Here is a 27,442-nt window from a genome sequence, read left to right as displayed (position 1 = left end):
AGTAGTTACAGAATATAAATATAATAGGATAATAATAACACGAAAACAACATGACAGATGATTTTAAAGTGTAAGTGTATTATATTTTTTGATTTACTGGCTAGCTGATTAATTTTGTTTCCATTAGCATTGCTACAGAATAGTAACAAGCTTCCATGTGGACATTGCTCAATAACTGTAAGGCCAATTTAAAATGTTTCTCAATAAATAAATAAATCAACAATTGGCAAGAACATTAAAATAAAATAAACTAAAAAAACAACGTTGGCTTACATGAAGATAAAGGCAAAGAACGAACGATACTTGACACAATCCCTCCGGATTAAAACCTTCTCCTTCAAGACTCCATACATTATTTTGACCCCAGGCAGACTCATTCAGGACTCATTCACTGTAACCTTTTAGCCCATGGTTTCCAGCTCAAGACTCACCAAACTGCTGTATGGCTCTATCTGCACTCCAGGGCAGCTCCAAGGTCATGTGGACCCTGCGGCACTGGTTCTTTATCCTCTTATCTGCCTGCAGGGAGATGCCAGAGCTGGCCGCCTCAGAGATGATGGCCACCAACTGGAGGAGAGGGAAGACGTTGAGTTGCTGGAAAACAGCGCTTAAGGAATAGCTAGTTTTAGTTGCATAACTCTTTGAGAAAGCTACAAGATGATGATGAACCACTGGATCTCAAACAGTGTAATACAGATTTAGTTTTAGCTGTGATAAGGGACCTAACATTATACTATTGAATAGTCATTGTTTATATTTGATTGTGTATCTTCAAGGATAGTTCAATTAGATATGTCTAATGCCCTCCTATGTCTGACCTTCTCTCCGCCCATGAAGCGGTCTTTCTCCTTGACGTTGATGTGGTCAATGGTGTGGCCCTGTTCAGCCCGTGACTCGTAGCGGACGGTGCCATCAGGCCGTCGCACCACGCGGCCCTTACGACCCGTCATCTAAAAAAAAAAAACACACACTTAACTCGTTTGACAAAAACATGAAAACTACAGCATTGGTGTCTCAACTTTCATTTGGAGACAAGATTAGAGGAAGTGTACACAATAGCAATGAACAGGAAGTGGAAAACCCTGCCTCTACACATCACTTTTCCAGCTTAACGGATTCTTCTGCACTTGAACTCATTAAACTGAAAATTTTAATGAGTAAAGCCAGTATGACTGGCTTCACGCAGCACGTACCTCCGAGACTTTCTCTGGCCCTCCGAACTTGTCGATGAGCTCGTCTAGCGTGTTGAGAGGTAGTTCTTTTCCCAGTACGGATATCTTGCAGAGAAGGGCCTGCTTCATCTCCTCTATCCTGGCTGTGAAAACATCAAGAAGACCAAGGAACATTAAATGGAGTAACACTAGCTAGCAGAGCATAAAATCATGAACCCCAACAGGACACAGCAGACTACAGTGTCATGCTAGTGTCAAGAGGGTCAACAGGGACAGAATACAACAGCATGACAGAATAAAAAAATTAATCATTCTGCTGCTTATCATTAATTCCTTCATTAAGTGCCGGCAGCATGAGCCAACTTGCAGGAGTGCAACTGTCATTATTTGCAATCAGTAATACAGCTTGGGTAAAAGAGGTCAGACCAGCTTGCCTACCTGTGTGGAGGCTAGTTTGGTTGACGAAGATGACGTCATCGTTATCTAGCAGGGAGTCCGGGGAGGAGTTGGAGTCTGTGTCCATGCCATCCGAGTCACTGCTACTGTCGTCACTGATGTTGATGACACCAATGTGCTCCATCATGTGCTTAGCCAGCTTGGTCTGACGGCCCCGTGGCTTACCTATTCAATAGTGACATGTTTTAGAACCAGTCTTTAAAAAAAAAACTACAATATTTTTCCCTTTCAACAAATTCTGCTAGATGAAAAGTATTCTATTTAAACTCAATACATTGTTGCCAGGACACCTTCTTGTCCAGCTGTAAATATGTAATTTGTCATGCGATGCGACAGTATAAATTAGCCTTAAGCAACACTGGACAGAGACCAATTCATTGAAATGTCAGCATTATAAATTATAATATAATGCTGACATTTCAATGAATTGGTCTCTGTCCAGTATTATCAGCCTCTAAAGTAATTAGGGAGCAGATAAGACATGAATGGTAACAGAACAGAGCGTCAGTATCCGGCAATAAAAAAACAAAACAAAGCTAGAGCGGGGTGGAGTTGTCTGCCACCTCAGTTCACATATACCATGGCTGTTATAGTAAAATAAAACAGCAAGGCTTCGGTACAGTATTGTGCTAGGGTGGTGCTGTTCACCCAGTGTGAGATGCGTGTCTCAAAAGCTCAGTTGACTTACGTTTTCTTTTGTTTCCTGGGCCCTTCTCTCTCCTCTGTTTCTCTGAGGGAAAATGTTTCATGACCAGGGAATGGAAAACACCCCTTTAAGTTAAAAAGAGAGGGAGACAGGGAGAAGGTAGTCATTACTCTGACAGGGGCCTGCATTCCCGACACCCAGCAGTCGCAGCATTGATGGGCCTCATTACAGCTGCCATGTCTCAGCACATATGACAGCTAAATACCTCCCAGACACATTGACACTTTGTCTTCCACCTGGGTGACCCAGGCATTCCGGTATGTTTGAGCACAAAATAGTCAGAAAGATGAAGCTTCAATTCTTTATGGAAACCCTTTCTTGCCCTATTAACTTCTTTTAGGCAACTATAAGGAATGAAAATACACTCGCACACTGTATCTGCTTGGTACATGAGTATTTTCTTTTAATAAGGCAACGTTTCTACTCATGTACCGAGCAGAAACACAGTGTGCGGGTGTATTTTCATTCCTTTCATTGATGTCCACTGGCCTATGCACCTGTGCATACACCTGATTTCTAGGTGTGCGAAAGCTTTTTCCTACAGGCAACTATTAAACAAATGCTTATAAATAAAGACAGACGACCTCTTGGGGTTACGGATGAATGGAACTGCTTGAAATGTTATCTGAAGAGGTGGAAGGAGAGAGGTAAGGAAGACGGGAAGGAAAGCTCGAGGGGAAAGGATACATTCTGCAATGAAAAACATAAATACAAAAATATGGTTTTGTCTGGGCTTGGCAGAACATTTGTCTGTCTGCTGAAGGTAAGAAAATTGAATGTGTGACAACCACAGACGGCTCCAAGTAACAAGCGAATAATTAATCCTCAACGTCAGGCGAGGACGAGGACGACGACGACAATGGATATTCCAGATACAAGTTGTGATGCTGCAACGTGGTGTGCGCCATAGCTATGCACATACAGTACATGTACTGTATAAGGGCTGCTATAGTCAATCTGCTTATTACCCCTCATCAGCTAATATTCCACATATCAGACATCAGTAATCGGCCCACCCTTCGTTTGTCTAATGTGAGAGTTCAATATGTTACGTGAAGCGGAAATATGATCTGTTATATGATCTGTTCAGCAAACTGCAGGAGAGGTACATTTCCATTAAACAATTTCAGCAATAAACGCACCTAGTGTTACACACACACACACACACACACACACACACACAGTTCCACTCACTCTGCAGCTGAAACAAATCTGTCGAGATGGCCGTCATTCTCATCTAGGACTTCTCTGGTGCGGGCCTCCCCTGTGGACTGCAGTCCAACGACAATGCACTGAGCAGGAGATGGGGGTACAGAGCAGAACAGTTAAACACAGTCCAATGACAATGCACTGAGCAGGAGATGGGGGTACAGAGCAGAACAGTTAAACACAGTCCAATGACAATGCACTGAGCAGGAGATGGGGTACAGAGCAGAACAGTTAAACACAGTCCAACGACAATGCACTGAGCAGGAGATGGGGGTACAGACTAGAGCAGAACAGTTAAACACAGTCCAATGACAATGCACTGAGCAGGAGATGGGGGTACAGACTAGAGCAGAACAGTTAAACAGAACATCCAAACAGAAATTATCTGGGTCAATCAAACCAATACCCTCAGCTGATTATCAACTAAAAAGGTAGATAATTAACCCTAGTATTCTTGACAAATGTGCCACATTTTTGAAAACACTGAAAATGGCAGATTTACATAAAAAAGCAGAACTACGATGTGTTGTGACTCGGGAGGTGGCACGTTGTGAGCTTGCTTTTCTGCTATTTCCGCCATCAGTCGTATGATAACGTTTTATGTTCCGACAACTCTCCACTTAAAAATGTACTAGGACAATGTATTAAGAATGAATCAAGGTGATACCTCTAAAACTCTGCTGTGCTCCAATTTAATGCACAGAAAAGTATGCATAACCCATAATGGCCTGCTCCAAAAATGCCTTTCAACTGATGCAATGTTTCTGCTCCACAAACCAAGTAGGCAGAGCTCTGAGTCCTACTTGGATCCAAATCAAGCCATTTTTAGTCCTCCAGTGTGAACTGCAGTGGATTAGTGTGTGTGTGTGTGTGTGTGTGTGTGTGTGTGTGTGTGTGTGTGTGTGTGTGTGTGTGTGTGTGTGTGTGTGTGTGTGTGTGTGTGTGTGTGCACGTGTGTGTGTTGCGCTGACCTTCCCAGCCGCCAGCTCTTTCTGGGCCAGTTCCACCAGACAGCGAACCTTCGCTGCGATGCAGAGGTATTTGAAGAAGCGTTGGTGGGACGACCAGAACTGTCCCCAGAGGGACTTCCTGCTCACCAGACCCAGCTCGTCTGCAGCACGCATGAACACCTGCAGAGCCTCCGCCCACTGGAGAGAAGTGACAACGAGGAAGGACGGTTAGGAGGGAGGAAGGAGGGTTTAGACGAGAACAGCATTTTCGGGGGGTGAAACTTCAGTCCGGTACCCTCATATATATATATTATATATATCTTTACAGATATTTGTGATTGTGATTTACAGATAATTGTGATTATTAACCACTTAAACCATTGGCTCAAGCTGCCCAACTGTACTTGGCACTCTCTTTTTCCCCCCCACTTATTATCTTTGTGCTGTAACGTTCCCCTCAGAATCGGGAAAGTAGCCTTTCTGAGCCATGAGGCCCATAGGGCAGGAGCCTATCTCCTGTTTCTGTAGCATGAGGCAGCTTGATGTACAAGTACACACCCTGGACATGATGCTAGTACGTCACAGGGACTTACACCCAATCCAACCCTTGATGCAGAGTGCCAGGGAGGCACTGGGTATGTAAGAGTCTTTGGTATGACCCGGCTGGGGATTGAACCCCAGCACCTTAAAGGTAGCGCAAGTGATATTTTTGGTTGAAACAGGTTTAAGTTCTAAGCCAAGTCTCCTGAGGAGGCGCGTCTGAAACCTGTCCTGGACGGGGTATCCGGATGTAAAAACAAATCCATTTTAATAGTCATCATTGCTAGAGTGTTCAGTAACGGGGTCTCCCCATCTCTTCAATAAAGAGAAAATGCATTTTCAGGTTGGTTGCCAATTTCATCCTATCAGGAGAGAGTACCAGACAAAAATGTATCTGCTTACGTATTAACGCACCTGAAAAAAGTTACAGTGCAAATATGTTCTGCCACTGACTCCATCACACACACCAGATAGCTAAACCTTATTTTTGACAGACGAGATTTACCAATTTGGCAGCTTTGTTGTAGACCAGTTTAAAGTCATTGTCCAGGCCGATCTCCTCGATGCGGAACGACACCCCTGAGAAGCTCAGCTGCCTGGCGATGTACATCCCACTCACTTTCATATCCATGGCAACAATCTCCATAGCACCGACACCTCTGTATGGAAATGGCAAATCAATTATTCAACATCATTCAATCAAGGGTCAACCGGCGTTAACCACAGGCGGATAGCAACTTGGAACATCACTGAAAACACAGCAGTGTCCAGATATGTATCTACGGGTAGAAATAGCTGAGGGGAGACTTTCCCAGTGAGATTACACACCTCTTCTCGATGGCGTGCAGGAAGTCATCAAAGGTTTTGAAGGGCGTGCCCTCTCCCCAGATCCCCAGGCGGCTCATATAGATCATGTTCTTTGGCTCAGAGGCACCTGGGACAGACAGGGAGAAGTGCAGAGGGCTTGTTAAGGTGGGGAATTCAAGAGTGACATAGTGTTCAATGTCCTTACATTGTGTGTGTGTGTGTGTGTGTGTGTGTGTGTGTGTGTGTGTGTGTGTGTGTGTGTGTGTGTGTGTGTGTGTATATACCTGTGGCACTGGCATAGACCACTCTGGCCCGTGGCAGTTTGTTCTGCAGGTCCAGCACAGCCTTGCCCATCTTAGTGGACGTGGCATTCTTGGCTTTGTGGCATTCATCAAAAACAATCTGCAGGAGGCATAGGGTCAAGGGCAAACACAGCAAACATGGTATGACGTCTATCATGTTATCCAATTGATCCGGAGTGCCTAATTTGGTACAATGCAGAATATAAGCGATTGGGAGAAAAGCTTAATAAGGGATTTGTTTGGTGCATGTTTTTTTGTTTCTGTGACTGAAACAATGATGACAGAATTGGGTGTTTTTATCTCCCTACCAATCTGAGGTACTATTTGACATTACACAGTAAAGTCCTCAGTTAATTTATCCATTTGTAACTCTGAGCATTTGCAAATGTAACCAAATGGATCCTTACGAGTCCAATCTGAATTAACACATTTGTACACACTCAGAGTTACATGATCACCGTTCATTTTACTGTGTACATCCTGCACGGGACTGTGAGGTAGTGAGGCAGCAAATCAAAGGATACAACTCCATCAAAATCCGCCTTGCACCAGTCCAGGATCTGTTTGATTCTGGTCCGGTGCTGTCCTCCTGCCTGGCTCTCTCCAATCAGCGCAGAGTAGGTTGCAAACAGGACTCCTTCTGAGGTAGCTGTGTCTCCATACTTAATCTACAAAGAGAAAAAAGAACCACCACACAAACACACATTGGGTAGAAAGACAGGGGGAAGCATTGACTGTCGGTATTCATTTTTTGTGTATAGAAATATACAGAACAACGGAAGCGACCAATAGTCTGTTTTATATTTCTCGCGGATCCCAAAGAAAACAATGCAAATTATGCTTTCATTTATACTAAGTTTTAAGACGGTGTTGCATGCCAGAAATTGCTGATTTAACAGCTCACTTAGATTGGTAATTTTTGTCACATGTCACCATCATACAATGAAATATCAGGTTGCAGGCAAACGGCAGCCAATATGAAACTTAATTTCCACCTGTGATGTCTTCCTTTCGGACTCACCTTGTTTAAGGCGTGCACAGGAATATTGGGTGAGTCTATGTCTTTGAGATCTCTCTCTGCGTCAAATTTCAGGTCATTGGATATGCTGAACCTGAGGATGGGAAACAGAATCAATCTCATTAAACCACAACTAACCTCTTGGTACAAACTAGTTCGAACATGCACACTATATCCTGACAAACAATGAGAGACATTGAGAGACATCCTTTCGTTACAATCAAATCAATCAATCACACAGGCATCACACGTTAACCGTGTAGCTTTAAGCCCAGCCCCACCAATGATTTGCAATGCAAATGGTTACAACTGCAACCACTTGCAACATTATCCCAAAATAGCGGGTCAATTCAGACCGGGCCAATTCAAATGGTTGCAAGTTGCAAGTAGTTGCATTGCGAACCATTGGTGTTGAGGCTTAGGGTGGAACTTTAAATCGGTTATTGCACACCTCCCGTCTTTCACTAAAGCATATTGGTATCCATAATGTATGCCCAGCTGCCCAAAGTTATACTGCTCAATCCCTGCTTGGCCTAGGGAAATATGCTTTATGAGCTTCAGGTAGTACAGGTAGTAGTAATTAGCAACCAGTAAAATAGAGTCCACTTCCAACCACTACAAGATGTGCTCGTTATATTGTATTAACATACTCTACTGGCTGCAATCCAGAAAGGTTTAAAGTTTTTCCCTGTATTAATGTATGCCTGGCCAGAGAAATATGAGACTTGCAGATTTGGATGGACTGGCTGTGATGATAATAGTCTTACCATAATGCCTTCTTCCTTCCCTTCAGGTAGTTTTCCAGGATTATTCCGGCCACGGTGCGTCCTTTACCCACTCCCGCCCCGTCTCCGATTAGGAAGCCGGCTCTCTGGTTATTCTGGAGGATCACCTCGTGTTGCTGAGAACGCAGAGAGTGTGAACATTGGTATGAGAGTGCACATGGATGGATTATGAATAACTCAAGTGAATTTCTTTTTATACACACACTCAGAGTTAAACTAGCACACAGGATTTTATTTCGCAGTGTACCTGGCAGGCATAGATGATGGCTTCAAGCTGCAGTGCTGATAGCAGGCCAAGGTTGATGATGTTCTCTGGGATGGAGAGAGTGTAGGTGATGTCCGGTGGAGGGACACTGGACAGGGTGTTGGTCTCTACTACTATGTCTGGATGGGAGATTCCTATGGTGGCTGTTAAAAAAATGCAACATTCTTCAATCAATAACATATTTTGGATTCAAAACTCTTTTCTCAAAAAACAAGACAGAGGGGCCCTATCTTGCGTAGCACCAGTGGTGTTTTCCACCATTATGCGCTATATGGTAGTATGCTGTGCCGACGTTTTGGAAAAAGCATATACCGTCTGCTAATCATTTCATCCATTGACCACGCACAAGTGTATACGTGCGCATGTCGCGCAGGGAATACTGTAATTATCGTATACCATCTGAAAAAACCTAGGCAAGAGCACTGCGTGGCACCATATACATTATGCCTAATTAATTAGGTATTTTTTGTTATTTGTTAAAATGTTAAAAAGAAAAAGCAGCGTGACCCCCATGTACAATTTTTAGCTAGTAGGTTACTATATATATACTGTACAGCTTTTGAATGAAGCCGATCTACACAAGCTGGGTACTTGTGGCATGTCCTGTGGTGACGGTCTCATTTGACCAAACAAAAATATCTATCTTTAAATACCATATTAATAACAAAAGTTCTTCAAAAGAACAATGTTCAAAATGGTTTTTTTTTTTAAGTTTTTTTTACATGAATTGCATAGCTATTCGATTATCTATTGTACACACCAACATGAACCCAACATAACTGTCACTTCACCAGGCATTTTAGGCCATCATGGTCAAAGGTGGTTGCACATAGCAGCTTGACTTGTTATTCACCGACAGATATACATCCTGTACACACTACACAGCATTAAACACGCATACAGACCAAATGTAGGTCTATGGATGGCATGTCACCCTGTAGAGAGTACAGAGTCAAGTGGCTTACATTTAGAAGGCTTGTAGTCTGCATACGTTTCTACATGTCCCAGCTCCTCCGTCTCCTCTTCGTCTGCATCTTCTTCCTCCTCGGGCGGCGACTGCGTTCTCTGAGCCTGGCAACAGCAAAGACGTGTGTGTAAATATAATTCCCCTCATTACCAGGCGTTTGGCGGCATAGCCCAGGTGTGTAGCATGGAGATAAGTAGGAGAGAGACCGGAACCAAGAGTCAGAAGTGGATGAGTTAAATGAAGCCCCAAGAGCAGATCTACGGCAGCAGCTTAATGTCCAGAAATATGTATTTCCCCCGCAGGAAAGTAGAAAGAAATGTGATACCAGTGAAATGATGTACCAAACCAAGCAGACGGATAATGATTCTGGAAATAAGGTGTTAAATTGCAGATAGAATCATCATTAGCATCAGCAGTAATTACGAGCCAGGATTTCACTCCTCCACAGTGTCATACAGGAATACGTATATCAGCGACAAAGCATCTTATTAACCATTTCATGGTCAATGTGTGACTGGATTTGGAATGCATCCAAGCCGTTAGAAACAATGGCCAGTTGCCACTCATGCCGCATCAGAGACGTACATGTTGAACACAAACTGCCATTTCCCCTGTGTACAGCCAAGTATATTTAGCGGAGGATTGCATGATGATTAGGCTCGTGTTACATTTGGGAGCTCGGTTCCCTTCCTGCCTCGCACTGAGGAGGTTAGTGTGGCTACCTGGAATCCTGCTAGAGGTGGGGTGCTGATAATGGCAGATATATCCTCCAAACTCGCCAAACCCTGAAACCTGCTGCCGCCATTTAGCTGCAAACAAACAAAAACATACAAAGAAATGCAAACTGAAAAAAAGAAATCAGAAAACAAAAGCATGGGGGCATTGGAGGGTGGGTGGGATGACAGAATGTATTATAATTGTGTGTGCGTGTGTGTGCGCGCGTGTGTGTGTGTGTGTGTGTGTGCTGTGTGGTATGTGCATATGTAGGCACACAAGTGTGCCTGTGCACTGTGGATATCTGATTGAGCAGCACTCAAACAAAATGCAATTTGTCTTCTGGTGGTGAAATGCCAGCAACAACAAAGGGCAGATAAAGCTAGCATGTGTCTTGGCAATATAATGGATGAAATGATAACAGAATGAAGAGGAAAACATTAAAAGGCTTTCAAAAAGGAAGCGGAAGAAAATGTACCCTCTTTGGGTCATATGGGGAGGATGCATGCTTGGGCAAACCATAACAACAGCAATTGATGCGAATGAGGATGCATTTCTTAAGCATCTAGCTTTGCAGCCAGTCACCATCTATGTATGCCTTTGAATTTCTCTTTTACCTAAACCACAGTTGACCTCACACCCGTTTTGAAAAGACTTCATACATACAGTATGGCTTCGTCGTGGACTCGTGGTATACGAGCACACACCAGGTCACATCTCGTCACAGAACATCAATAGAGCCGAACCATACATTTCAAACTCGGCTTCAGTTCAGTTTTGTGTATTTGGATGGAATATATAATCCATGAATCAAACACATTGGTTGGAAGCAATGAATAGAGGATAAAACACAATTAAATTGAGCATAAAAAAAAGAGCACCAGATATGATTGGGTGAGAATCTGAATCTGTATTACGTTTGACTACTCTTTTTTTGTAGGGGAGGGGGCTTTCATTGATAGTCAAAGGGTACTCCCAGGAATCTAACCAGGGACTTGCAGTTAGGCATCGGAGCCTATGCGATATGCGCCTTAACCACCAGTGGGCTATCAGAGCTCCCTTGATGAATCAAGTTGCTTGTGCGCGTCTGTTTGAGTTCCCTTCATTTGTTCCAATTTACAATTTGTTTTGCTTGCAGCATAGTACAACAATCAATCACAAGACAAAGACAAGATAATTGCGACTGAAGGTCGCAGTTAACTATGAAATTGCGCATTTCCCGTCAGAGAGTGTGTGTGTGTGTGTGTGTGTGTGTGTGTGTGTTTTTGTCACACCTCCATATATGGTCACGTCTCCTGACATCGCACCTCCATATATGGTCACACCTCATGACATCATGCCTCCATATGGTCACGCCTTGTGACATCACACCTACATTTATGGTCACGACTCATGACATGTCACGCCATCATATATGGCCATCTCCATATATGAAGATCACGACACTAACCTCATCTAAGCCTAAATAACCATACATGGAGAAGACTGGATCATCACCTAGATCTCCATATATGGAGCCAGCCAGCAACTCTATATCTGACCTCAAACCCTTAGATCTCCATATATGGCGTTTACCCGTTTTGACATTCCATTATGTTGATCCCTCCCCACCCCTCCTTCCTGTTCTGACATTCCATATGTTGATCTGACCTCACCAAACCCTGTACACTCAAGACACGTTCCATTTATGGCCAGTACAGAATTCACTCCATATCTGTTCTGACCCCGCATGCCAAAGCGCCAGTGTTCACCCAGCAGTCTACCGTCATTCAGGTGGCTGCGTGGCTTCTCGCCCTCAGGTCACCTTACTGGTAAATACACACAATGTGTGTGTGTGTGTGTGTGTGTGTGTGTGTGTGTGTGTGTGTGCGTGCGTGTAAGAGAGTTTGTGAGTGCGTGTGTGCTCTTCTAACCTCTAGCTGGCTCTGTGCTGGTGGTGTGCTGGTGGTACTAGTGTTTACATCCCAGAGGGTGGGCACCGTGGCCAGGCTGTCTGTGCTGATGAAGGCCTGGGCATCCGCGTACTCCGACAGGGAGTCGGCCGGAGACGAGAACAGAGAGTTGTTGGAGAGGTCATCGATGCAGGACAGGTCCTGTTGGGGGGAGGCACAGAGAGAGAGGGGGGGGGGGATGTGTCAATTGTCTCTGTTTCGGTGGAGTGACGGTGGATTCTGCAGATAGCACATTGAGTCACCGTTTAAATTGCACAGTTTTAGTTTCCGACGCTTTATTTACCACATGCAAAGCGAAGTGAGTGAACTTTGTATAGTCTTTCCAAATACTCCCCTTAACCACTTGCAAAGAAAAATATGGAATAGGAGCACAACATATTCCATCAGCGGGATGTAGTATAGAGCTAGCCTGAATTATACAGTAGATGCTATCATGAACAGTAAGAGGACGAAGGAAATGTCACAAACTCAAGATGACACACAGACCTAGTATAAGGTCCTGAGACGATACTGCACGCTCTCTGGGTAACGGCGAAACAACACACAGAGGAGTGTGAGAACACATGAAAAAAGACAGGGTGAAAAGGGCATGAAGAGAGAGAACGTGCGGTACTGTGTGCATGTGTACGCGAATTTCAGGCATGGCTGCCTTCCAGTCGCCTCTCCATTCATATCCTCTCCATCCCATTTGCATGCCATGTTCTTTAACTAGCCTCCCACAGGCAGTCATGTTCCCCTGAGACTTATAAACATGGATGTAGGGAGAGAGGTGGTGACGGGTGGGGGGCGCTGAGAGAGAGGAAGAACATGGTCAAGAAAGACAGGGTTGTTTGTGTGTGTGTGTGTGTGTGTGTGTGTGTACACTCCTTAGGACATGTGTGTCGATTCACACACCCCCGATTGCAGCTGAACAGGGTGGGGGACCATGAATCAGCATTAATGAATACCAAGGGCGTACTGACTAAACAAAAGCAAATACACCACAAGCATTTTACTCAACGTCAACACTATACTACTTCTCATTTTAATGCCGTCTACAAAACAAATGTTTTCAGTAGGCAATACAGTGTTTATTCATTATTGTAGTGACCTTATGGTAGTAGTAAGTAAGTAAATAGCCTTGGGAAACAACGGTTCAAGAGCCATGTGGCCCATCAGCCTATCTCCTGTTTTCGTAGCATGAGTTAGCTTGATGTACAAGTACTCTTGACATGATGCAAGGGACATGTATCCCCAACCCAACCCTTAAAGCAGACAGGCATTGGGAAGAATGGGTACCATAATTGTAGTCTTTTGTATGACTCGGCCAGGGTTAGAACCCCGACCTCCCAATCTCAGGGCGGATACTAGACTAACCACAAACCTGTGGCATCACAAGGTGGTGACTTTTCTTGTGACCACCACGCTCTGACTTATGGTCCGTGCGTTATCCACTCAAAATAACATCATGAAAAACTGAGGTTTTTCACACGCAGTGGCAATTATTTTTTTATTATCTACATAGCAGAGACGGACGTTTCGGCTATCCAGCATTCAGTGTATCACAAGGTACTAACCATATGAGCCCATTTATTTTTTGTTATAAAGATTTTCCCTTACGCCCCACCCCAAAGATTGAACTGCATAGACAGGAAGGATAAGCAAGCAAATAAATACAAAGTGATAATACAGCAAAGGACCAAATCAAATACAGGTAAAATACCGTTGAACCATATGAGCCTATTTCAATTTAAAAAATGTATGTATCACACTTACATTTCTATAGGAAAGAATAGCAAGAAAGTAAAGCAAATGAACGGAATACTGAAATGAAGGAAAACAGACTGGTGTTCTGTTGTGAAAGGTACAAGATTCACTGTCTGATCAAAAGGATGAATACAGTTGAAGCCAGATGAGATATAAATTATGATGCTGCTGCTTCTGATTCAACCAACCAGATGCCATTAAGTGATTCATGATTTGAAGCCAAATTACGCTGGCTTCTGTCACAGTGACCTGCTGGAAAGTAACACTGGAATGCTTCCCAGAAGAACTACAAGTAGTAGGGCCTATTCATAGTCCAGTTTTCGGTGAAGATGACCACCAAAAACTACAACATGACGTCACGCCATTGTGGTTTTTACTAACCACCGTTTCAGTGGTCACCTCTTCACCGAAAACTGGACTATGAATAGGCCTTTAGTACGGTAGTAGTCTGAAGTGAGAACATGTCTACGGGATTCACACGCAGATTAGACACACCAACGGACAGACTTGACGTGCTTGCGGTTAGGGTTTGTGGTAGGTTGGAACAATACTATGTTGTCTAAACGAGCAAACGGATAGACAGACAGTTAGGACTACTTGTGCTTGGGGGGGGACACATGCGCAGCTCTTTGCTCACAGACTAGAGAAAACACAGAAACGCACTCACCCAAGTGTGTGAAGCTGCAGCACGGTGCTTGTTCAAGGGCAAAGCACTTAGCTAATCAGTGTTTGCTGTAAAATCTGATTATGCTCCTGTGCATATGATATACACAGGATATATCATGTATAATACATATCATTCTGTATAATATATATTTTTAATTTTAATATCCGACCAACGCCTTCTGAGAAGTATGTACCTTATATACACACACACATGCGATGTGTATATATATTGCGATGTGTGCATCACATACGTGACATCCCAACGTTTTGATTGACGAAACTAGGTGACAATTTGGTCACAAGCGTGACATCCAGGATGGGCTGTGATGTTACTTGGTGCAACAAATGGCACAAACGGATCATCATCATCCTGATTTGATTAATCAAGCGTCACGTGACGTAATGCTCTGATCAGCGATTGGGCGTTACTGGATTTTACGTGGCCTTGAAATCTAGTATATATTCCCTATATCTCACTCACTCTCTAAAGGAAAAACCTGTTGTTAAGAAGCCACCACAAACAACCAGAACATATTCAATGCACCTTGGCACAGATTGTAAAAGTCTCTCTGGAACTCTACTGGAAGGATGGAACACTGTTCCAAAATAAATCATAAAAACTCCCCTCATTCAGTGTTTGATGAGGGTGGTGGAGAGTGCAGTTCAGAATCTCCTGTAGGTGTACCACTGGGTTGAGATGTGGTGACTGTGAGGATAGCTTATGACTCACATCATTTTCCTACTCAAACAATTCAGTGAACCCTAGTGCCTTGTGGATGGGGGCATTGTCGTCCAGGAAGAGACAGACCACTCTCGTAAAGGACAGAAATGTTTGTTTCATCATGGAATAAAGGCGATTACTACTCAACATAACTTTATATTGATTTACAATGTCCCTTCCCTTAATTATACACCAGGAGCGACAAAAATGATGATTATTTGACATCAACCATTTGTTTTGGTGAATACCTCATTCATACAGGTTGATGATTGTATTCTCAATGAAGATTCGACCTAGTTTAAAACAGTATTTACGTTGCATCATCGCCTCATAATCGTGCTCAGTGTGCAAACCGCAGTTTAAACTTGCCCACCTGGATGACTCATCTGACCATATCACTTTATTCCCACAGTTCTGTACACCAGTGCCTATGGGTCTAACTAACACCATTGAACTCTCAAATGTGCATTAGTCTTTGAAATAAGAAGCATTATGCACTGAAACTACTATTATTGTTAATGCTGAGTGACGGACTGATATTAACGACAGTGGGATCACATTCACATTATCTTCCGTTTTAGTTTGACCATATCACACCTATATATATGTAAACTAAACTGAAGTATTTATTCATGGTATGGTAAAGCACCAAAATAATCCATTCACTAAATGCTTCATGCCGGTCATTGAATGTATCCCATTTACTAATGGCTTTCCCATGGATCAAAATGCAGATGTCACTTCGACTTTAGTTACTGTTCCTATTGAAACAATATCCAGTTAAGCAGTTGCTGTAACTCAAGCTCCTGCCACCCTTGTCCCAATATTGAACCACCTTTCATAGTCAATTAGATATCTTGCCATATCGATTCAAAATCGAGCTGAACTGGGCCTGCTCAGAATTTTCATACGCATTCCACAGAATAGGATGTCAATTATTTAATGTTACGCAGACCACCTGTACGGAAGCAAATGCATGTTCCTCCAGTAACTTATTCAGGTTTTGATTAAATTTGTTACACATCTGTGTGTGTGTGTGTGTGTGTGTGTGTGTGTGTGTGTGTGTGTGTGTGTGTGTGTGTGTGTGTGTGTGTGTGTGTGTGTGAGTATGAAGACAAAGACAAACTTCTATTGATTCTGAGGTAAATTCAGGCTATGTGTATCTTTCTGTACGTGTGTTTGTTCTACAAGGGCAGGACCAGACATGAGCTCTGAAAGCAGGCTCTCCCAGTTGCATGCCCTGCAGAAAGATGTGTGACTGCCTTTTATAATGTGGTGACAAAGTGGGAGAAATACATGAACACAGTCCCTCCCACACTCTCCCCCTCTCTCTTTTGTAAGTCCTCTGTTTCCACTTTCCTGTCTTGGTCTGTCTGCTTCTCCTCCATGCCCTCCTTCCTTCCTTTCTCTCTCCTCCCTGTTAAGAATCTTGACTGTTCTGGCTGAGGGGCGATGAGAAACAAGAGGGCCAGGGAAAGGGACGTTGTGTAACCAGAGGCTCCATTCCACACAAGCACAGCACACAAGCCCGCATTCACACAGACATGCACGCACACAGAAAACAGAGTCAACTGTTCTGTGCTGCCAACAGCGGAACTATTAAAATGGCTTTTCCGTCACACCTCAGAGTGGCAGGACCAAAAGCATTCTTCATTCTTCAACGACGCATACACAAATTACCAAGTATTTCGCTTTGGTACTGCTGAGCTAATGACAATTATGGTTCTTGGAGAAAACAATGGCTTATCAGCAACGCCATGGAAATTCAAGCTGAGTCTGGGGGAGCATCACATTCTGTGGACCAGTATTCATGGTTTTCTCATTAAATATGTGGAATAAAAGGCATGGGGAACAGAGCGTAACAGAGGCTGTGGCTTTTGTACCCTAAGCTAGTTCTGCTGTTCCTGCTAAGACGGGTTCTGCTAGGCAGAGATAAGGCCTGAATTCAGACCGCTCTGATGGTAATCAGGGTCCTTCCACAGCGAAGAACTGCATTGCCTCCTAATCCTGCCTCCCCCACTCTCCCCTAACACACAAGACGACAAAAGCACAATGTTGTATCTTGTATGTGTGTATTTTCTAATTACTTTCAGGGAACAAAATCCAAGAGGGAGCCTACAATTGTTTTTGTTTTCTTTTACAAATCTAGAATAGATGAAAATGTGACTGAGTGAGAATAAGCAAACATATTTTCCTGTAATTTGAGCACCGTCCCGTTTTTAAACAAGGCAGCCTTTCACATGTTCATCTTCTACTTTTCAGTTTGTCCTGTTTGTACTGCTGACGCTGGCAGTTTATCGTTACTTTCATTGCATGCACCAAACGTAGGGCCCCTTTTAACAACCCTGCTATGACCTGGTATCATCCGAGACCTCCCCCCCACCCCTTGCACTCAACCAAGCCTACTATGCTTTACCCCCCTGCTCCCCCCCATTCACACATAGGTAGATAGATACACATGCATGCAGACACTGCACCACAAATCCAAAGGAGTGTTAAACTGGCACAAAGGCAATTGTCTGCCTAATGGTGAGTAAATATAAACAATGCGGTGAGAACTCCATCTCCATGTTGGCCTGTAGGGGTACTTGATGGCTCTGAAGTTGTTCAGGGTTGTCGGTTCTGAGAAATACAGTTCCGAGAAGAGAGCCACATCTCTACACAAACCACCCACAAACAGCTAGGCTCTGTTATTGTTGATGTATTTACAAGGCCATTAGTCTTTGGAAACACAGTGTCAGAAAATTCAGGAAATGCCTAAGCTGACTGGGAGAATTTGGCCCACACCGTGGCCAAATTCTCCCAGAGTGAAACTGCGGCCACAGAGAGATACCCCTTAAAATAACTATACAAATAAATGAAATAAAACTATGAAATCATGAATCTAGGATTTATCTGCTTTAGCTGTGCACATCAGCCAACTAGAAGCTTAGGGAGGAGAGAGAACAGTCTGTCCTGACATAAGGAAAATAAGTTAACAGTTAAGATAACAGTTATGACACAGGTCCCAGTGATAAGCTTGGCCATTGCCATAGAAGGAAGTGTAGCATGTCTATCTTCTACTTGGCTTTACGGACCATTACTTCCACAGACCTGTGTGAGTCTTCATCATTACAGACTGCCAGCATCCCATTCAGGGAAAAAGCTGTTTGTAAATACAAATGTAATCTTCATCTTCTAGGGAGGAGGTATGCTGATCAGAGGAGTGGGGACAGACTACTGATATGAATTATTATTTCTGATGTCTTTAAAATGTCTGGTGTGTTTAGCTCATCGAACTAATAGGGGCAATACAGGGCTGATGTCGCTCTAAAGGTTTCAGTGAGCATTTCCTCTGCTTGAAAATGTGTACACACAAGACTACATTGATGTTTGCATTCTATCCAAACAGCAGTTATGGGGAATGCGCAACATAGTCCTGGGCTACATCCTGTTAAACTCAATAACCTCTTCTCTCTTCATTTCCTGCATCAGAGAGGCTAACTGTGCGCCCGCACACACACACACACACACACACACGGCCAGGGCGGCATGGCAGCAGGGATTCCCCCTCCTACAGACCGATTGGCTTGGCTGCTTCTCCAAGGCCAGGAAGCAAAGTCACTTTCCCCACCTCAACCCACGCAGACACAAAATGACCCCCGCACCCAATACAGTTTGCATCTCTATTCTCATACCGTCTCCATCCTTTAACATCCCTCTCCCATTTCTCTCTCTTCTCTCCTCCCACCAGTCTCTCATTGTGTGTTTACCCAAGTTTGCTTTCCCACAGACATCTGCAGCAGGAAGAGGCTCTGTTTAACGTAACACTCAGTCATTCCTCACTGAGGTTAGTCTCCTTTTGGCTAAAAAAGCCCCATCTTCGTCAAGGGACCTGGTGCCCCCAGACGTCAGCATATTAGCAAACAGTAGAACGTACGTACACCAGTAAAATGTGGCGCTAGAAAAAAGGGAGACTAAACCTTGATTAATAGCAAACATGCTGCATATAGAGTAGCACTTAAAATAACTAAAATCCACGAGTGTTTTAACACAAGTCCTCTGTGTCCTCTTTATTACTACTTTTTGGTCGCAGAAATACATCCAAGCATTTTTTCCCCCCTCATTAGGCAGTAAGGGGGGTGTTAAAAGCAATAAAACACCCAGGCAAGGGAATCCATTTATTTCTGATACAGTAAAGTAAAATAGCATAGGCTCATCCTGTGAAGAGCTCCAGGCCAGAGACTGCAACTGCACGCGCGTGTGTGTGTGTGTGTGCGCATGTGTGCGTGCACCAAAACACACAGCTGCAGTCAGCTGACAGAGGAAGCCCTACAACAGCCCTTCCAAAAGCAGGGTCAGATGGTGACCCTGCCTTACGGTCACCAGAGCGTGACTGACACTGTGTGTGTGTGTGTGTGTGTGTGTGTGTGTGTGTGTGTGTGTAGCGGAGGTCAGGGTCTGGACGGCCAGTCAGTGGTGTCTGTCTTTCTGTCTGGATTGTGTTCTCCCATGCTGCCTACATTGCCCACATCCCTGACATGTCCACATGTGCTTTGTATAGCTTGTACAGCTTTGACCCCTGTTGTTTGACTACAACTACTAGTCTGATAGACTGATAGCAGTGCCTGCGCTGTCCTGTTATGTTAGAACAGAAAGTCTGCTTAATACACCATAGAAGCAAAGTCACAGCAACTACTCCTCTTGCACAATAAGGTGGAGGTGGATAGATCAAAGAGGACATTTTCCACAAAACCACAGTCTGAATTCCTTTTCAAATCATGAAAGTGCTCTCTGCCTTTATCTTGGCCAACAGAACAGTCAAGCTACACAGCCCCCCCAATCTACACACCATTAGTATGATTAATACTACAACTACAATTTCAAAGAGACTCTCAGTAGGAGAAAGGTCTCCATGCAACAGCTCAGCTGCAAGTCTTCAGCCTGCGCCACAGTCTGGCCAATGCTAATGCAGTGCTGCCTTAGGCTGCAAAGCATCTCTCCTGATCTGGTCTGACCTACAGTTTGCTCGGCAGAGTCCAAAAGACGTGTGCTTACGGTTTGCCCAGGCAGGGGACCTCCTCAAAGGTCCTTCATGTCCTGCCCAAACATGGCAGACCAGGCCAGGAGCAGGGACAACTAGCAAGCTGTTCCGAAGGCCTGGAACTTTCCAGTGTTTTCACATCATATTCTGGAAAATAAAAGGATGCTGTGTGATGTGTCTCTGCTCACAAGAACAGAATAACAAGTCTTCATTTCTAGAGAGCTGCTTGGCTAGTTGTCCGCATATAAAGGCTCCATTAACACTTCAACAGTCAGTCACTTCAACATAGACCAGACTTAAGACTCAAGCGAGGACATAATAGCAATGTCCCCAGATCAATTCCGACTGGAGACTCATATCCTTCCCCCTTTCTGCCCAATGTAAAAACGGAAGGCACACTTAAACGAGTGCTTGGAATTAAGGAACAAGCTAAAAGGAAAGCAAGTAAAACACAAGGAGATGTAACAAAGAGAGCGAAAGAGTGGAGAGACAAAGACAGCAAGTGAGAGAGAGATAAATTGAATTGGAAGAGAGAGAAAGAGATAGGAGAGATTTGATCCCTGCTGTGTCTGAGGTACTGCCAAGAGGAAGTCACTGATGGCTTGGTGCCACAGGAATGAGCATTGACTGGATCACCGAATCACCGGGACACGTCTCAATAGTCTAATCCTCACCGGGACACGTCTCAATAGTCTAATCCTCGCCTTCTTCACCGGGACACGTCTCAATAGTCTAATCCTCGCCTTCTTCCGTCGCACACACTTTTTTCAGCCATCTGAAAACAAGCTCCAGCAAACTCTTGACAAGCCACAGAAGGAAAAGGAAAATAGAAATCACATGATAGCGGGGTCCAATCAGCTTGTGGGAGGGCCGATCAATCTGAGTGTGTGATACGCTGGCAGGGTGTGCCCAAACAGTGTGAGATGCAGAAAACTAAAAACAAGGAAGGCGGTCTTGTGAATTGATTACCGTAAACCAGTGATGTGAGTGGCACCACATTGTGTGTTAGGGGTGTGTGTACTGTGTACGCATGAACAAACTGGGGTCAGGCGTGTGCGTATGCTCCATGCTCTGTGAGAAGGGATGTGATGTGGCTGTTGACGTAAGCTGATGTTTCATTTCTGAAGAAATTACACCATCATCTCTTCTACACAATACTTGCAACATGCTTTGATTAGGCAATTATTATATAGAATTCTAATGAATAGCTTCTTCTGCCTCAGTTTACTAGTAATACATGCAAATACATGACATATATTGAAACTAATTATTAAACAAGCCCTCGATTAAAATTGTATACCAAATTAGGCTTACCTTGTGTTACTTTGCTAAATTACAAAGTAATGAGGTATTTAAAAAAAATACAACTTGTAATAAGGGTCTACTTCACAGCATAATTACAGCCTTAAAGTCTATACTTCTACAAAACATTTTCATAATAAAAACAATACCTTTCACAAACAAGAAAAGACAGACTTCTTTTGTGCACATATCAGGCAACTTAATTCCCCATTACCCCACTCATGGACATAGAAGCAACTAATGAAGATAATACAGGCAATATTTTACAGACAATATTTTGACTCATTTATACATTTAGAGTACAAGTGGATAGTAGATTTCCACAATTAGCATTATACAACCTGTCGTTTCAAGGAAGCAATCCGATTGGTTGAAATAACAATAGCATGATGGAACGCCTAATCAAAACATAAAAATCAGCTGTGATGAGTCTCACTGCTCTCCCAGGCTGGGTTGCTAGACTAGCGATTTTCTTTGTATTTCTAAATTTGTATTTGTTTTTAGTGAATATCTTAGTTGTAATGAAATTGAGTTGACATTTAGGTTTTTTTTTAACTGTTGTATAATTACAATACTACACTCGAGGTTGTGCTTTACCGTCATTAATGGCACTTCTGCGCTGCCTACAGACCTCACCCATCGCTATCGGCGTGACATTAATGCCACAAAGCACACATTCTCGTGTAATATTGCGTAATTTTAACATACCTTTTAAAAGTCTCTGACTGGCAAACTTTCTACTCTATCCACAACACTTGCTCTTTGAAGGCTAGCTCCAAGGGCAGCTCATCACCTCAAATAACCTTCCTTTCTTTGTCTCGTCGGTGGTGCACACGCACGCACGCACGCACACACACACACACCTGTGGTCAGCATGCTGTGCCTGATCTGCGAGACTCAGAAGGGTCATTGCCAGTAAGTGGCTTCCTCTTAGAAGAGAGCCAAATGTGATCCCTCTGAACCTAAAATTCCCGTCTTAAACGATCGTATTGAAAATGTATTGAATATGGTTGCCAAGATGGAGAGCATGAACTTCTCCAAACAAACGTCTTCAAAAGAGCAGCACTTAGCCAACAATATCATTTTCATAGGAATAAGGTGTTCCCATAAATAAGGAGAAATATTACCGACATCATTGAAATATTCATTGAGGAGCTCTGAACAAGGTTCAATTTGGTTTGTGGAAATCAAATTGACACCTTATAAGTCATAAGTGTGTGTACAGTACCTACATAAAATAAACAACCCGTCTCTTTCTTGCGATATCTCGGAATACATATTTCTCTGATCAAGAGATCAACCTTATGAAAGGAAACATTGTGATGGGCTATTGTAATACTAACAGCACCCCTCCTATGCATGCATATTCCCTCATTCTCACAGTTGCTCATCATTCATTCATTCACTGCGCCGTTGCTCATCCACTTCCAGTAAAGGCCACGCCTGGCTCTCTGACATACTGTATACCTTGGTATACGACATGTATGTAACAATCAAATATGTACAACAACAACTGCCTCCCCCCAGCTCTAAACAATGAACTCATGGGGAGCGCTTCAAATGAATGGCTCATTTGCAGAGTGGAAAACCACATCAACGCTGTCATGGTGTGCTGCGTACTTTGGACTATCCATTGAAAAACAGTGTGACACGTTTAGACCACTGACGAAACCAATTCCAGGAAAATGTGTGTGGCGAAGGAATAAATGGCCATATCATGGTTGAAATGGAGAAAGCAGATTATCTATCTGTAATAGATACTGTAGGCCTATCAAATTGACTTAGTAAGCCATGCACCTTTGATGTCATCGGATTAATATAGATTCCGTTCCCATTCTGCTTTGTCTTGTCTTATGAATGGAAGCAATTTAAAACACAACAAAGTAACAGACAATATTCTGCTTATACCAGAGAATATCAACATCACAGCATAATAGCTGAATGCAAGAGACAAAAGCGCCATTATGAAGAGTCCAGCTATCAGGTTCTAGCACTTACTGGAAAACACCAGGCAGTGAGGCAGACAACTATCTGTCATATTTCCTGGGAATGTGAGTCTGGAAGGCACAGTGGATGACAAAGTGATTAGCCTGCTAGCTAGATAGGCTGGCTTACTGGCTAGCAGGCCAGCTGAGAAAATGAACAGGGCCGTTCTGGACACCCAATTCTTAAAATACTGGGCTAAACCCCTTGGAAGAAGAAATATGTTTTTATTGAAATGAGCAGCTTTGTTAAGACATTTTTACAAAATTAAAAGTTTGAATGTATTGTATTGTAATAATAAAGAAGGGACCTGCTCCAGCAAACTAGTTCAGGTCTTACGAGGCCATAAACCAGGTGTGGTGGAAAGCAAGGCATAGGCTATGGAGGAAGATAGTGATGAAAATATAAGGAAGTATTTTCAGAATTCATTCAAGGAAGTAAAACAAATAAATGACACCATAAATTGTGTCAGTGACTCCATTCTAGGGAAACTAATCTAAAGTTATCCTGCGATAAAGAAGATAACCAACCCATTTGAATGAGTATTTTGTTTAAGTCACTGGCATGGCATCTCAAACAAATTACAGTTACATAAAAAGAACAAAAAGTCTTAACAAAATAGACTTTATTAAACGGTTACAATTAATTTTTTCTATTATTTTTTTTATCTTCAAATGACTTAATATAAGAAAATAGTTAGAAAACATTGTCAGTACCTTGGGAAGTGGTCGTCCCAGCTGTGAATATAACTTAGTCCAAAACTGCATGAGAGACATGGGTCCAAACACTGTGGTGTGGTGGGGGCAAATACACACACACACTCGGATATCACCTTGAATCCCTCAAAGCGACAGTTCCTTCCATGTGTCGGTCAAAGTGTTATTATTCACCTGACAGCTGATGTGTTTCCACCCAAACAGCCCTTGCAAAGCTCCTCTTTAGTCCAACACACATCTGCTTCTACCACAGGTAAGGATAGACAACTCACTCTCGTCCTCTCCCTCTCTCTTTCTCTCTCTCCCTCTCTCATGTACACACACACACACACACAACCGGCACCCTAAAACACACTTCCTGCTATGCCAGGAGAGACAGGTATTTGCATAGAAGGTTTAGTCATATTGATTGTGGACCAGTTCCTCAGCGCTCAAAAAAAGGTGCTTGGGAGAGTGAGTGAGCGCAGCAGAGGAGACGAGGGGAGGGGAGGGAGGGAGGGAGGGGGAGGAGCTTTCAGGAAATGATGCTTTTGTTGGTAAGTGACTAGAGTTACTGGCAGTCAGGCCCCTTTTACTGTACATGGTGTAACTCAACCGCATTTATAGTGTAAACAGCAGTGCGCTCTGGAGCTGGACGCTGCTCACACCCAGACGCTTACCGCTCAGTTTAATGACGCTCTATTTAATGATCATTATATTTAGAGACTGACTGCATGTCTTACTTCAGCCCGTGCCTTTTGTCTTTCTGTCTGGTTGTCTGTGCAGTGTCAGTTTTCAAGGCTACCGATCTGGACATTATGACTTGCTTAACTGCTGTTGTAATGGTTCACGGCTCTTATTGATCGACTTGTGTTGAGCTAGCTACCAAAAGTCATCAAAGCTGATTAGAGGGATGGCTAACATGACAGCTAATTAGCTAATTGGGAGAGGAAATCAATGATGAGATTATTATTAATTATTATCAATTACAGCGGTTGACACCTGTCTCCTGGCATGTGGCAACCGTTTATAAAAATAAATAAAAACTGCATCATAAAAAAATTAAACTAGGCCCATTCTTTTAAGGTGTTTCCAGCCGTTGGTTGTCTTCACATACTCGCACAAATGAACAACCTGTCATTCTTCAGAGTTGTAACTAACACCCTGAAGCCCCCCCCCCCCCATTCAACAGCAACGAAGGGAAGAAATACATTCTGGGAATCTAATGGGGAAATGGTTACTTTCAATAAACCCAGGAGGCTATTCTTTCAGACACAGTGATGCAATCATGCAACACTAGCTTTTCAGACAGAGATGGCAAAATGTTAATGGAAAAGAGCCAGAGATAAGTCAGAAAAACATGCAGTTTAATCACAGAGATCACGTGATTTATCAGATTTGGGGGGTGAAGAGGGGTCCATTTGCACAAACCGCTTCCAGGAATATATGATATCAACTCCAGGACGGTAAAGACACTGCAACGTCCATCTCTACTGGACTGATCTCTACTGGACTGAGGAGGAGAGACAGGCGCAGAGACGGAGTGGCGCCTGTCCATGGTGTCATCATGGTATGAGTGGGAATCCTAGGCCAGTATGAGCGGAATTGTGTGGGAGTGTGTGTGTGTGTGTGTGTAAGCGCACGCACACACACGCTCGCTCAAGTCTATGACAAGACTGAATCTACAAAAGCCACACACACACCTTGCATCACAGTTGCGCTTCACTTCAATAGCAAATATTAAACTTTCTGAATTATAGTACCTGCATCCGATCAGAGAAACAAGTCATTACTAGCTCCGTGTTGGTGATAAGTTTCCATCACTTCATGATGAGAGAAACATGTCCCATTGTCCCGTTTGCAAAGCATAGTCTGATTAATGTCACTGTAGTGAACTAGCAAAAATAATTAAGCTTACAACCGCTGGGAGGAGAATCAAATATTTGGTTCCCTGATATAAAGTAAAGTAATATTATGTGGAGACGAGTAATAACCCATCAGGCATGCACAACATACCTGAGGTCTACTACGGTTACCTTTTGAAATGTGGATCTTTGGCTCGCAATATAATCTAAATGTGAGTTTGAAAAAGGTAAAAAGACTCACAAGATAATCTAAACTCATGCTATCAGAGACTCCCTCATTACCAAAGGAAACATTGTACTCATAAGAATCCTTTGCGATAATCTTTTCCTTCCTTGAATAAATGTAGGCCATCTAAATGATTAACCACTACTTCAAACAAGGAAATGGCCTAAAAAAGTTCATAGAGCGAAACAGACCACCATAATGAAGATTGGCTTGCATGAGGCAAGGAGGATAATAAAACAGGACGGCAAGCTTTCATTTATTTTAGATGAAGTGGATTATTGAATCAGGCCACCTCTCACTTTCTGTTGCTACCTGAATGGACTGACCTCAATGGAAAACCCTGAGACAAAAGACCTGGATCAATCTCCTAACATACGCCATTATGTCTGGCGTCCCTATTTTGGTTTGTCATTGGGACCAATAGCATGCCATGCGCTTCATTTATATAATCGAACGCAGTGAAAAGAGGCAATCTACAAACTCACAATCACACGATGCGTCACAATAGCTAATCTACAAACTCACAATGCATCGCAATCACATAGAATGGTTCTTTTCATCATACAAACTGAAACTTGTCAGGCTTAAGTGGTTAAGCAAAAAGAAATAGTGCACTGCTGACTATGAATAGAGCCAGCTCGTGGACTGGGTGTGAGATGAGAGAGAAAGGCGCATGTGAGGTACAGTGCTTGGTGTGTGTGTGTGTGTGTGTGTGTGTGTGTGTGTGTGTGTGTGTGTGTGTGTGTGTGTGTACACATGCAGTCGCTGTTGTTCACTGTGTGGTTAGCCAGAGCGGTTGCATTTTCTCTTCCAGTAAGTCATATTTTCACTATGAGGAAATGAATCAGGTTTCAGGGCACAGGACCATAAGTGACCCAACTCACACATGGACAGGTGGGCATGTGGGTTTGAGCCTGGCAGGTGCATGCATGCAAAATCATGTGTTTTAATGTGGAAATGCCAAACACTGAAAAGAAAACTGCCTATATATATATATATATATATATATATATATATATATATATATAGATATAGATATAGATATAGATATATATATAGTTCACACAGACTTTGGTTACAAATTTGAATAATTCTAATGCAAAAACACAAATGTCTTATCAGAGGGGAACAGGTGCAGTGCTGTGTGTTCCTGGACAATCCAAGGGCATCTCGACAAGGCGTAAAGTGACCTCATAGGTCGCGACGAGCCTATGTCCCGTTTCTACAGCGTGAGGTAGTTTGATGTACTACAAGTACATTCCCAGGCCATGATGTACAAGTACGGTCCCTGGACCAGGGTTTGCGTTAGCCGGTAAATATACTGGCCATTGACAAACTAAAATGTAATTGGCCGATAACATTCATCGACCAC

At 43.2% G+C, this 27,442-nt stretch overlaps 1 protein-coding gene across 4 annotated transcripts in view; it reads right to left on the bottom strand.

The window, feature by feature from the left end:
* sbno2b (strawberry notch homolog 2b) overlaps nucleotides 1–27,442 on the bottom strand; it is a 74,360-nt gene that overhangs the window by 13,817 nt on the left and 33,101 nt on the right. For 2 of the 4 annotated variants that reach the window (XM_080771320.1, XM_080771322.1), the window contains 17 exons: nucleotides 11,805–11,984; nucleotides 9,900–9,986; nucleotides 9,176–9,281; nucleotides 8,193–8,353; nucleotides 7,928–8,061; nucleotides 7,164–7,254; nucleotides 6,667–6,810; nucleotides 6,125–6,242; nucleotides 5,862–5,967; nucleotides 5,539–5,692; nucleotides 4,515–4,691; nucleotides 3,529–3,626; nucleotides 2,317–2,399; nucleotides 1,611–1,793; nucleotides 1,194–1,315; nucleotides 819–950; nucleotides 432–567 (listed from right to left, as the gene is read on the bottom strand). In XM_080771320.1, the coding sequence (XP_080627446.1) occupies nucleotides 432–567; nucleotides 819–950; nucleotides 1,194–1,315; nucleotides 1,611–1,793; nucleotides 2,317–2,399; nucleotides 3,529–3,626; nucleotides 4,515–4,691; nucleotides 5,539–5,692; nucleotides 5,862–5,967; nucleotides 6,125–6,242; nucleotides 6,667–6,810; nucleotides 7,164–7,254; nucleotides 7,928–8,061; nucleotides 8,193–8,353; nucleotides 9,176–9,281; nucleotides 9,900–9,986; nucleotides 11,805–11,984 (2,212 nt within the window). Of the gene's footprint in view, nucleotides 1–431; nucleotides 568–818; nucleotides 951–1,193; nucleotides 1,316–1,610; nucleotides 1,794–2,316; nucleotides 2,400–3,528; nucleotides 3,627–4,514; nucleotides 4,692–5,538; nucleotides 5,693–5,861; nucleotides 5,968–6,124; nucleotides 6,243–6,666; nucleotides 6,811–7,163; nucleotides 7,255–7,927; nucleotides 8,062–8,192; nucleotides 8,354–9,175; nucleotides 9,282–9,899; nucleotides 9,987–11,804; nucleotides 11,985–24,000; nucleotides 24,416–27,442 lie in introns of those variants that run through there. The other 2 variants (XM_080771323.1, XM_080771321.1) reach the window with 2 other exon arrangements.

Source organism: Protomyctophum bolini, assembly GCF_963924005.1.
Source record: "Protomyctophum bolini genome assembly, chromosome: 8".
Taxonomy (NCBI): domain Eukaryota; kingdom Metazoa; phylum Chordata; class Actinopteri; order Myctophiformes; family Myctophidae; genus Protomyctophum; species Protomyctophum bolini.
This window is presented reverse-complemented; position numbering and strand designations above follow the sequence as displayed.